This window comes from Rhinolophus sinicus, linkage group LG02, assembly GCF_036562045.2.
Source record: "Rhinolophus sinicus isolate RSC01 linkage group LG02, ASM3656204v1, whole genome shotgun sequence".
Classification (NCBI taxonomy): domain Eukaryota; kingdom Metazoa; phylum Chordata; class Mammalia; order Chiroptera; family Rhinolophidae; genus Rhinolophus; species Rhinolophus sinicus.
The window spans coordinates 175,124,492-175,136,110 of NC_133752.1; the positions used below are offsets into that span (position 1 = coordinate 175,124,492).

Consider the following 11,619-nt stretch of genomic DNA (forward strand, 5'->3'; position numbering starts at 1 on the left):
CATGCCGAAATATCATTTGACTACTTCCTGTTATTTCCAACTTTGAAAATAATCTGGTTGTATGGATTTACAAAGTACCAAAGTGCCCATCCATAACTGCAAGAATAAGAGAAAAAAAACATTTTTTTCAAATGGTCCTATGATCCAAAAGGACAATTAGGCTGACATTACCAACCTCTCACAGCTTTTGATACTGAAACTCCAATGCATTTTTTTTGTTGTTGTTTTTTGGAAGATGGATCAAAATAGCTGAGAAAAACAAGCTCTGCAGCCCTGAGTCATCCACAGGATAATATGTCACAGGCTGAGATGACCAAATTGCAGACCTAGCACTGTAATAGCTAGGTAAATACAAGAGTGGGTGGGGAGTTGGACAGCAGGCAAGAGCCCTCAGGGCTGTATTGAAGTGATAACTGAACTCAGAGCCACTCAAGAACAAAATGGGCCAATTTCTGAAAATAATTGGTGGTTCCATGTAGCAAAAACAAAACAAATGGACAAAAAAAAAAACTGAAAATGAATGCTTGGAGTACGTTCAAATCTCTCCGAGTAAAAATACATATAAAAAAAACCCTCAGAAATAGCTGATTACAAGTTTCATATAAAAACTGGCTGAAACCAATTTGTCAACTAGTTTGTTTTCCAGAAATGATTGAATTTGATCATTGTGATAGCTGACTTGGTCCTGTATCCATGGGCAATGTACAGGATGCCCCAGCCTACATACAAAACCTCAAAATTATACCAGGCCTATTATATATTTGGGGCTTAATGACACAAACACAACGGGGAATTATGTGCTTACTAAATGTAACATTGCCACAGCAACTGGCAATATTGATCCAAGATGCACTGCAACAGCCAGAGCCCTAGGCACCATACTGCTCTGGGGAGCTGTTCACACTGTGCAATGGCATGGTGCCCCCTAGAGTTGTGCCTGTCTGGAAGTGCACCTGTCTGCCTACTTGCCACTGTTCATTAGTTAACCCCCAGTTGTTTTGTTCTTTTGCAATCCTAACCACTGATTTCAAATGCAGTCTATAAACTTTTAAAAATACATAATACTTTATAGGAACAAAACAATTCTGCACTGGGGGAAAGAAATGGGAAAACACTGCCATTCAACAGTGGCATTCTTTCCTAGCATCTGCCCACACAGGGTAAGAGCCATACTGAGGCACGCTGCATCTAGATGGAATGGGCATTGTCTCTCTCTTGATGTTGGGAATAAGCTTCCGTTTTATATTACCGTGTTTCCCAGAAAATAAGACCTAGCCGGATGATCAGCTCTTTTGGAGCAAAAATTAATATAAGACCTGGTCTTATTTTACTAAAGACCTGGTCTATATAATAAATATAATATATAATACCGGGTCTTACATTACTTTTTGCTCCAAAAGATGCATTAGAGATGATTGTCCGGCTAGGTCTCATTTTCAGGGAAACACGGCAAGTATAAGAAGAGTGACCATGTTTTTGTCCTTGGGGAAACTTGTTACAGTGAAATAAAGAACCATAAATAAAACAATCAGGATAATAGGAATAAATCAAGACCATCTTTGGCAAACCTAGGTGTATACTCACCCTACAGATAGATACAAGATCTTTCTATCAAAATATATGGTGAAAGCTAAGGACTCAATCATCTCTGATACTGTTGTCACACCAGCTTCCAAGGGAAGAATGGGCTTATTTGACACAACATTCAAACTTGGTTCCCAGAAAGAAGTAACAGGGTGTCAGTCGATCTTAGATGGGACACGCGGCCCAAGTTAGTGAAACGCCATTTCCTAAACCGCTTTTAGTCCTAGATTTGGCTCACAATGGCCTGAGGGTTCCAAGACGTTTTAAAGCTTGGCTAGCAGGAAACATGGGACTCTGAGAAATTCTTATGTTCAGGAAAGCTCATCATGTCCTCCTCATCAGAGCACATTGAAATATCCGGACTGCCTTTGCCTGTGAATTTCTCTAATTTACTTAAACTTCATGGATTTATAAAATCAGAGGGCTGGTCAAACATTGTTTGTAATGTTCCATCCAAGGATAAATTTTGTCCAACAGGAAAATCTAGAGATAGGTCAAACTGAAATAAGCCAACGCCTCCTAGGGAGACACAGGCTCTTAAATGCAAAGTACCTCTCTGGTTTAGCAATGGCCTGAAGTTCCTGGCACTAGCGGGACTGCTCCTCGAGTGTCTGGAGGGCTGGGATCTGCCATGTGCTTCAACATTCATTTCATTGCTAGGTAGTGGGTATGTCTATTAGTTTCAAAATATAGTTCCCCTCTTAATCCAAATATCAGCTTCTATTTGGCTTCCTCAATAACAACAGGCCACTATTTATCCGTCAGTAGTGACAACAGTCCATTTTCAGTGCTTTGACATCAACACCAAAAACTCCTAGTGCATTCCTTAGTTTTCTTCATGGGGTGCTTGCTGGGCTTGGGCTTTTTCCTTCCTTCTCAATCCTGACTTAATTTTCTCAGGTGGTGCACTAGGCATGGTTTCATGGTGGGTGGAATCCTGCCACGGACCTTTTATAACCATCTATTTCTTTTCTGGTAACTGTGATGTAGTCCATAAAACTCTACAAAGGTAGACACCACTTGGGGCTATAGATATAAGAGATGAGTGTTAGAGAGGGGCTTTCAAGTTCCTCAAAGGACTTTCTACTAATCTGTTTTTTATTGTCTCATAGCTTGCTCCCCGACTGCCCACCCATATATTGGTCCCTGACTGACTGAAGGAAAGACTCGTGGTCAGAAGACACCTAGCTTGTCCTGACCCCAGGAGCTTACTTGGGTGCTTTATACTGTTTTAACTTCATACTGACCAAGAAATGATGGAGAAACTAAGGTCTGATTGGGACTTACGGCAAAACCAGGTATACAGAGCAATGCCTCTCCAAACTTCAGTATGCAAGAGAATGAGGAGAAGGTTAAAAACACAGACAACTACGCTGAGATTCTGAGGGGGCTAAATCCCACTAAGGCCTAGACATCTGCATTGTTAATCAGCACTTCCCCATCCCACCCCCTATATTCTGATGTAGACGGTCTTCCACCTTCAGCTTTGAAGAACACATCAAGCAGTGACAAAGCATTTATCTACAAAGAGAAAATCACACACATACCACCAAAACACCAGACACATCGCCCCACATCGCTATTCACCTTTGGACGGTAAGTCCTGGTCAGTAAACGTGAATACATCTGACCATATGTGAGCAATCATTGCTTACAGCCACACTCAAAATTTTCTGCTCAATGACTCCACATGCCATCTATTCTAACACACACTAAATAAAGGCAACATTTCTGAACTCACAGTGAGATTTAAGGTATGCAATAATTTTATTTCCTTGGCCTGACAGCATAATCTTCATTATACAAGAACCTGCAGCTGACAAAATTGACACACAGATTTCCCCCACAGGAAGGATCCTTTTCATTAGTAGAGATGAATTGAAATGTCATGTCTGAGTGCAATTCCCCACCCCCACCCACATAACCCCTAAAGTGAAAATAATCAGAATCAACAAAATCCCCATGAATTACTAAAAGTCATCCCCTCAAACTTTTCTAACTAGCAGCTGCAGTAAATAAAAACCCAAGAAGGGAAGCAGCTGGCCATCACTTAGTGTTTCTGTGCATGTGAGACTGAAGGGACAGCAGGAAGGGAGGACATCCCTTTAACCTGTCACTGGAAATGGTTGAGGCTCATTCAAGTCCAAGGTAGGTGTGGGAAAAGAGGCACCAGCGAGAGAGAGAGCAGGTTAGACAGAGATGTTCAATACTTCATCAATTCCAGTTACTGCTATCGAAACTACCTTCATAATCACAATGCCCTTCCCACCTGGCCCACTTTCTCACAGTAAAACAGCTCCATCTAAATTTCTGTCTGAAGTCTATTGCCAGCACTGGGCTGGTGCTGTGATGTTTGTGTGTGAGATGACGACTGGGATTGAGGAGGAGGTATGGAGACAGAAGAGAGCAGGGGCACCACGCTTTAATTACAATGTGTCACTTTTGGTCCCCAGGAATGGTCCACCACCAGTAGTCCTAAAACATTACCATCCCCTTCCCCTACCTGTCTTGTGCAAATGTCAAAAACAGAATCTCTGCCCAAAGGGAAGGGAGAGCAGGAAGTTGTTGCTGGTCCACAATCATCTCTGGCCCCAACTCACCCACCTCCTGACTCTTCAATGAAAAAAATTCACACAAAAATTAATTCACAGCACTGCTATTCAATTGTATCATCTCCATTCCTCTAGCAAAGCTAATCCAACTGCTCTGTCCTGACATGCTTTCTCCCTGGGCCAAGGAAGCAGCAAAAAATAACAATTGAGCAGGTGAAAATATGATGACGGTGTGTGTGGTGTAGTCTTTCCAGATGTCTTCACCTTCTGTGTCCTCCATGGTGGGAGCCCCCCTCTCTTTCCCCAAGTCCCCCACACACCCCTCCCCCTACCCCCGAGTCCAGGTGCTCCCATCTGCAGGGCTTCCACCACTCACTTCCCATAGACACTCTCATCGCTGTAGGCCACATACAGAAAGTAGTCCTCCTCATGGTTGTCCTAGGGGAAGAGATAAGAGGAGAGTTTAAAAAACCATAATCACGTTCATTATATTATCTCCAGGATGCTGAGCCTCACATAACCTTATAAAGTAGGTACTGAAAGTATCATTAGACCCCATCAAAAAGGAGGAACAAAGAGAAAGCAGAAGTGGTTGGAATTTAACTTTGAGTTCACAAACAGAAAACCTTCATGGAGAACATCATACATGTAGGTATCAGGATAGGAACATGACTACAGCACGCTCATTCTAACCACAGGAACATAGGTAGAGCAAAACATATTTACTGATAGGGAATACATGCTATGGAATAAAAATTAGAAGTATTAGAGAAGCTTATTTGATTCACTGGTGGGGCACAAGAGGAAGGCAGCATTTTGTATGAACTCCTTTAAGGAATAATAGCGACTCTCTTAAGTGACATTGCTTGAGATCACATAAATTCTTCTCTCCAGCTAGGACCAATCAATTTAAAGATTTTTGCCTTACATTTTATTTGGAACTTCGGCAACCAGAAGCCATTTCCTGCTGCTTCAATAAAGACGATCCAATATTAAAACACTAGCAAGGCAAGACTGACAAGAGAATTCAAAGGGACTGAATCTAGTAGCTGCTCCACCTCGAAAGGACAAGTGGTATCTAATCTCCGGGAGCCTCACACTGCCGTGTGTAAGAGGATCCTGACAGACAACACCTCCTGCCCCACTTCCCAGGTGTGTTATCAGAATGCACTGCGACAAAAGCTGGAGAAGAGCAGACTTCACAGTATTGTTGTGACCAGGACCATTACCTCATACAGCTGGCCCATGGTAGCGCTGGTGGGAGGGATGGTGTTGTTGACAAAGAAGAATAAGGCGTCCTCAGGTCTCAGGTGGATCCTCTTCCGAATTAAGAAGTAGAACTGGCCAACTGGATGAAGGAGGAAAGGGTTTAGAACAGGAAGGCAAGAGAGAAGGAAACGAGGGATTAGGAGAAGGGTAAGACCCAGAAAAAAAGTCTGCTGCACCTGTTCCCTTTCAAGTACCACCTTTACGCACCATCTGAACAGAGCCCAATACTGTCCTACAGCTATAGAAACAGAAAGTATTAGGTTGGTGCAAAAGTAACTGTGTTTTTTACAATTATTTTTAACCTTTGAAACCGTAAATACTTTTGCACCAACCTAATAAAACTCAAAGAAGCCTCATAGCCTCTGACGTGCCATTGAGGAGTTTATTTCTTAGAAAATAGGAATTTCCCTGCCTTTACTCCATTTCAGACCCAAAGTTAGCATATCCACTCAACTGAGGACAACTTTGTGGGAACAGCATGTACATCCAGACAGAAACATTCCTATCATTGTCTAAATCTGATCTGAAACACACTTCCATGCCCACTCCCACCCTAAGACAAACCAGTAATGGGAAGAGGTGTTCTGGACTCCAGTATTCTTAGCACCATCACTCATCCCAATGTTGGGGTGATGAGTGGGGTTCAACACTTTCCCTTTTACTGGGCACTCTGAAAAAGTTTTAGAAGGCAGGTATTCAAATGGGGCAAACACCTCTACAAAACGTTTCCGGTGTCTCCCGGATGGGGTGGTTATTCCATTAAGGATCAAGTGAAGTATGACGATATCCTTTGCAATTCCAAACGGTATCTACAAAACGTTAACAAAGAAACGTAGCTTGAGGAGATAAGGTATTTGGCTGAGAATCTCTACAATGTGATTCTTCCAAGAAACTAGTCTGGTTTTCCTTTTGAAATAAATTGGTTTCACAATAACAAAGCTGAATTTTAAGCGGTTTAAATAATGAGTACCTGATCTTCTCTTTCCATGTTTTGCACTTCGTTGTGTCAAAATCAAACAAGGCACTATGATGGGAAATGCATAAGGGAACTGGTGATGGGGAAGAAAGGTTACCATTTTTGAATCACCTAACTCTCTGGAGAATCCCACTCACTTTCTGCAACCCTTCTTCTTCTCAGTCTCACAATCTCACACATGCAGGAAGGACTGGGAATGCTTTGCCATGGAAGGGTCAGGGGAAGAAAGAGCATTACCAGTGAGGTCAGAGGGCACCAGGTACTTCCTCTTGTCCAGGTCAGGCACCCGGGCCTTAGGAGCCTTCTCCACGATCACCTGGGAGAAGAGGCAGAGAGTGGGAATGAAAACTACAGAATCTAGTCTCGTATTTTTTCCTTCCTCATCCTACAGTTGCCCTAGCTGAAGTGAGTTTGTCTAGGCCCTATCTAACTTTTCTATTTCTTACTCTTCTTTACCCCTTACACAATGGGTTTTCTTAATAAGGTTGTAGTTTTAATCATGCAATAGGGCATATGATAAAAGTAAAAAGAGAACCTTGATTTTAAGTAATGGTAAGTTATGTCTAAGGTATACTATAGGATATATGCTTTTTTCTATTTAATTACAGCATTAAGATCATCCACGTTTTCTCAGATGGTCCGGAGTGTCTACCAGTTTTGTTCTTTCTTATAAACAGCACTTATTAATGTTATAGATAACATGGTTTAATTTTATATTTTGTCAAAAATTGCAAGAATGACTGCAAAAAAATATTTTCAAGACAGTATTTTATTAAGCGAAAAAAGGTCAGTAGTAAAACAGTTCTCAGCATGATATTCTGTAATATGATGTCAATACAATAACCATTTATCAATATTAATGATGTTAGGATTTCAAGGGATTTTCAATGTCTACATTAAATATTTCTACAATACTTTTAGTTTTAAAAATATGTATTTCTGTAAAAAAATAAAGCTATGCAAAAATTAAAGACTTTTTATGCATGTAAGTTTATAAAACAAGATTTATAAATATTTTAAATTTTAAATATTAATTTAAATATATTTAAATTTAAATTATATTACATTTATTTAGGATTTATGGATTTATATATAATATAAATCATAATATACATCACATAAATGTGATATAAATCACATTTAATTTAAATTATACATTTTCAAAATCTATTGTAAAACCATGCATGAGCTTTAGATTTTTAGTTTAGAAAATATCATCATCCTATATAGAAGATAGGGGAAGTACAGAAAAGTTAAAGAAGCAGAAATAAACAGTGGCCAAGTATCCCTAGTAGCTGTGTCCTCTTCCTTCAAGAGGATATTTGACCTGTCTGAGCTGTAGCATTCCAATGAGTAAAAAGAAGATGATAACTTTCCAACGCGTTTTACAAAGTCATGGTACTGAAACGGTGAGCTTGAGTAATCCATAAAATTTTATGTGAAAATGCTTTGTAAATTATACAGAACAATCTAAATATAAGGATTGGTCTAGAGCGAGGGGGGGGTTGAAGCTTTTAAATGAAAGGAGACAGATTAAAGGAGTGAAAAACTTATCTTGTGTTTACAGAGGGGGAAAAAATCCTATTCTAGAACACCAGACGAACCGTGATCACACTTAAAATTAAAAACTTGAGTAGTGATATGGGAATCAAAAATTCAAAAGAAAAAGTAGAAGAGCTTCAGGAAGAGACAAGTGAAGGCCCGACAATGAGCATGAACAGGAGGTAGCAGGTTATGAAACCAAAGGCAAACAGGACACAGCATTGTGTCTAGCAGGAGCTCTGAGACCTGGCAGCTCCAGCTCCAATCAAGAGATGGAAACCACAAGAAGCAAGCAGAAAGAGAGCAATAAAGCCAGCCAACCGCAAAGAAAATATCAGCAGGGGAGGAGGGACTTGGAGAACAGGAAGAGGAGGAGTAATCATTTAGGCCCTGGTTTACCAGAAAACATTTCGGTTTTCAGGAATCCCAGCTCTACCCCACAGTGGGCCCTGGGCTAGCTGCTTTTCCTGTCTGGTTCTCTGTTTTTCTGTGAAATGAAACATGGCTAATACTCCTTAGGGCTGTTCATGAATTAAAAAAATATATATATACAATCTGTTCCTAACAGTTTCCTGCTATGTTGCAGGTTTTCAATACACTGTAGCTATTAAGATCATTGCAAGAGCCCATGAAACCCTCCTCTCCCAAGGCACATGCACACATAATCAGGTATGGCAGCTCTAGAGATGTTGCTGGGGTTAAGCTTGAGTTATGTGAGCAGTCAGGGTATGTGATTGCTTTATAACCAATGGTCCAGCTGAAAGGGGCTTTGAAAATCATTTACTCTAACCCTCATTTTTGTAAACAGGACACTTTAGCACAGCAAGATTAAGGGTTCTGCCGGGAACTGGAATCAAATCTCAGAACTCAAGGGAGCAGAGCTCTTCCTCCTGCGTCACAACTAGAAAGAAGGTCATAGGCTGAGTACCTATGGAGCAGTTGGAAGGCCTATCACTCGTTAAAAGATAACTGGAGGGACCAGGAGAACTGACTGATGGTCCTAATAGCTTACAAATTAAACAGCTTTGTAAAACATTTAACTCCAAACTATGAGCAGGAAAACAATAGTGGGGGTGGGGTGATGAGCTGAAATATTCTGGGTGAAAGCATGTAAATGATTGAAATGGGAAGGGTTTGGTTTTAAGGAAACCCATGTGAATTTTAACTCAATTTGGGAACTGGTACATTTCAGAGTTTGTAACTTACACGGAGCTACTGGAACAGAGCCTCATACTGCTCTGTGAACTCTTAAGGGAAACAAGAGTTCATTTCTCTATTTCCAATACCTAAGAATGTGAGGTACACAGTGCACACTTAATTCTGTCTAATAGAACTACATTAGAATTCTAATAGAAGTAGCAAACCAGCTGCAATCTGGGGTCTGCCACAGACGAGCCATGTGAACATTTTAGGAAATCCCTTCTCTGTGCTTCAGTCTTCATCTGTAGGATGGGGATTATAATGGTGTGAGGATTGAGTGAATGACTATAGACACAGTACTCAGAATATGCCCAGGTACATGGTAAACTATCAATAAAAGTTACTTGTCAGTTCTAAATGTTATTATAATAGAGTATCACCAGAATTGGGAGAAATTTTTATAGTTGTCATTCAAGGTCCAGGGACCAGGAAAGTAATTAGGGAAGGATCTCTTCTGTGTGCAACTCCCAAGGAATGAATGGAACCAGCCCTCAACTCTCCTCTTCCTTATAGGAAAAGGACAGCAAGGGGTTTATACCGCTGGCCTAAAGCCCAGGCTGCTTCTGGTAGCTGAGACTCTGACAGATTAAGGATTGGAGAGGAGGCCCAAAGAGTACCTGCGGGTCAAAAAAGCAAATCAGATCATCGCAATTCCTTCACCTGTAAATTATTTGTAACATTTATCTTAATGACCCTGTCTGAAGATAAAGAGCACAATCTTAAAAGTCTCTGCTCCTCCATTTCCAAAATTCAACGGTTGTTCCCTCTACCACACTTTAAAGTCTTCTGCCTTCCAATCCGGCTGCGCAGCCCACAGGAGAGAGAAACCAGGCAAGTGGCGGGGGAGGGGTGATGGGGAAAACGCCCGGATGCAGAAAGATACCTTAACATTTCTTCTCTGTTCCTCCTCACTGCCTACACGAGATTTAATTACATAAACCAGGGTTCAAAACGGAGAGAAAAAGGCCTCAGTCCTTCTTGATTGTGCCCAGCTACAATCTAATAAGACAGGTACTGGAGGAAGGCTGGCTGCCCCCGTACATGTCGCCGGAGCCAAGAATGATGAGGCAAGCCGGCTGTTGCGCAGAGAACGTGACCTTGTTTTCTGGGCCAGTCCTGTCTTGTGGCAACCCCCTACCCCCCAACTCCCAATCCTCACCATATAAAAGGATTCACTGGCTTCCTAGCCTTTCCCTCCCAAAACCAATGCCACGAGGACCAAAGTCAACTTGATTAAGGGAGAACCAGAAATCTATGGGAGTAAACCCCACGGCATCAGTTATTCCCAAAAAAACTTCCCTGCGATCCCAAAGGCAGCAAATGTATGGTCCTGACCTAAGTATTCTCGCACAGAAGGGCCACATTTTGAGCACATCACAACCTAAATAGCCTCTGAATACTGCTGAGTCATTCAAACGTAGGCTCCGCTCTAAGGAAGCGGTCGGCTCTAAAGATGGGTATGGGCCCTGGGGATACAGGTTTTAAAAGGTCCGCAGTCAGAACGTCCATGCCATTGGCTCTCCTCGCAGTGAAGGCCATTCAGGGTTAAGTAATTTTAGGGACCAGCGTTCTCCAGTGCCTTGGGGCAGCCATCACGACTCTCCCGCCCCCCGATATTCCCTTCTCCTCCCCCTTCCCGCTCCCCTTGCACTCACAGGGACCCTATCGGGATATTTCTTCCGGATCTTTTCTCCTTCCTTTTTCCGATACTCAAATGGATGGTCCTCCTTATACTGGAACTTCATGATGAACCGCAGGGTTTCTAAGATCCCCGGACGGGGCCTGCCTCCCTCGCTGATGATTGCGTCTCTTGGGTCTTACTCCCACCGCCAAATTTCAATGTGTCGGAATCGCTTCAGAAACGGCAGCTCCCGTCGCAGCGCAGCTTGGTAGAGCTTCTGAAGGGATCCTGGGTGCCCTGGTCTGCAAGTAGGAGATGGCCAGGTAAAGAATTCCAGGCGGCTTTTCCCGAGAACTGGCAACACAATAACAACACGGCGGCGCGTTGGTATTGTGACGTCACGACGCCCCGCCCTGCATCCCGCCCCCAGCGTTCTGGACCGCGCGGGTTGGGGGTGGACAGACACTGTCGGTTTCAGTGTATTCTCCTTCTAGCTAAACTTCACCTGAACAGAGTTCATTGCAAATGAGAACAGTTTTTACTTCTTATTTTATTGATAATGTGGCATTAAAGGTGGTTTTAAAACAAAACATTTCCTAAAGATGTCTTTTTCCCTCTCCCTCGCTATTTCTTGGTTGGGTCCAAAAATAAACACACTGGAAAAAAATCCAGCTTTTTCCAGCTTGTTGGGATCTGAAGTCTGGGGGAAGGAGGCATCAGGGTCCTGGAGTTTATTTGGCAAGTGCGGACGTGCCAGGCGCTTGCATTTTGCCCTTTGCTCCTTCAATTGCAACCTCCAGGAACCTCGGGAGCTATGCTGGCTTCCTCTGACCGTGACCCTTCCTTCACCACGTTCGCGTCATTTTGTTTGGGTC

General features: G+C 42.3%; 1 protein-coding gene across 1 annotated transcript; it reads right to left on the minus strand.

Annotated features, from left to right (window-relative positions):
* Positions 1–3,327: 3,327 nt before the first annotated feature.
* GABARAPL1 (GABA type A receptor associated protein like 1) lies at positions 3,328–11,533 on the minus strand. The gene is made up of 4 exons (XM_019713515.2): positions 10,779–11,533; positions 6,619–6,697; positions 5,366–5,484; positions 3,328–4,574 (listed from the first exon to the last, which is right to left on the minus strand). The coding sequence occupies exons 1-4, from the start codon at positions 10,866–10,868 to the stop codon at positions 4,509–4,511; spliced, it is 354 nt and encodes a 117-aa protein (XP_019569074.1). The 5' UTR covers positions 10,869–11,533; the 3' UTR covers positions 3,328–4,508.
* Positions 11,534–11,619: the final 86 nt, after the last annotated feature.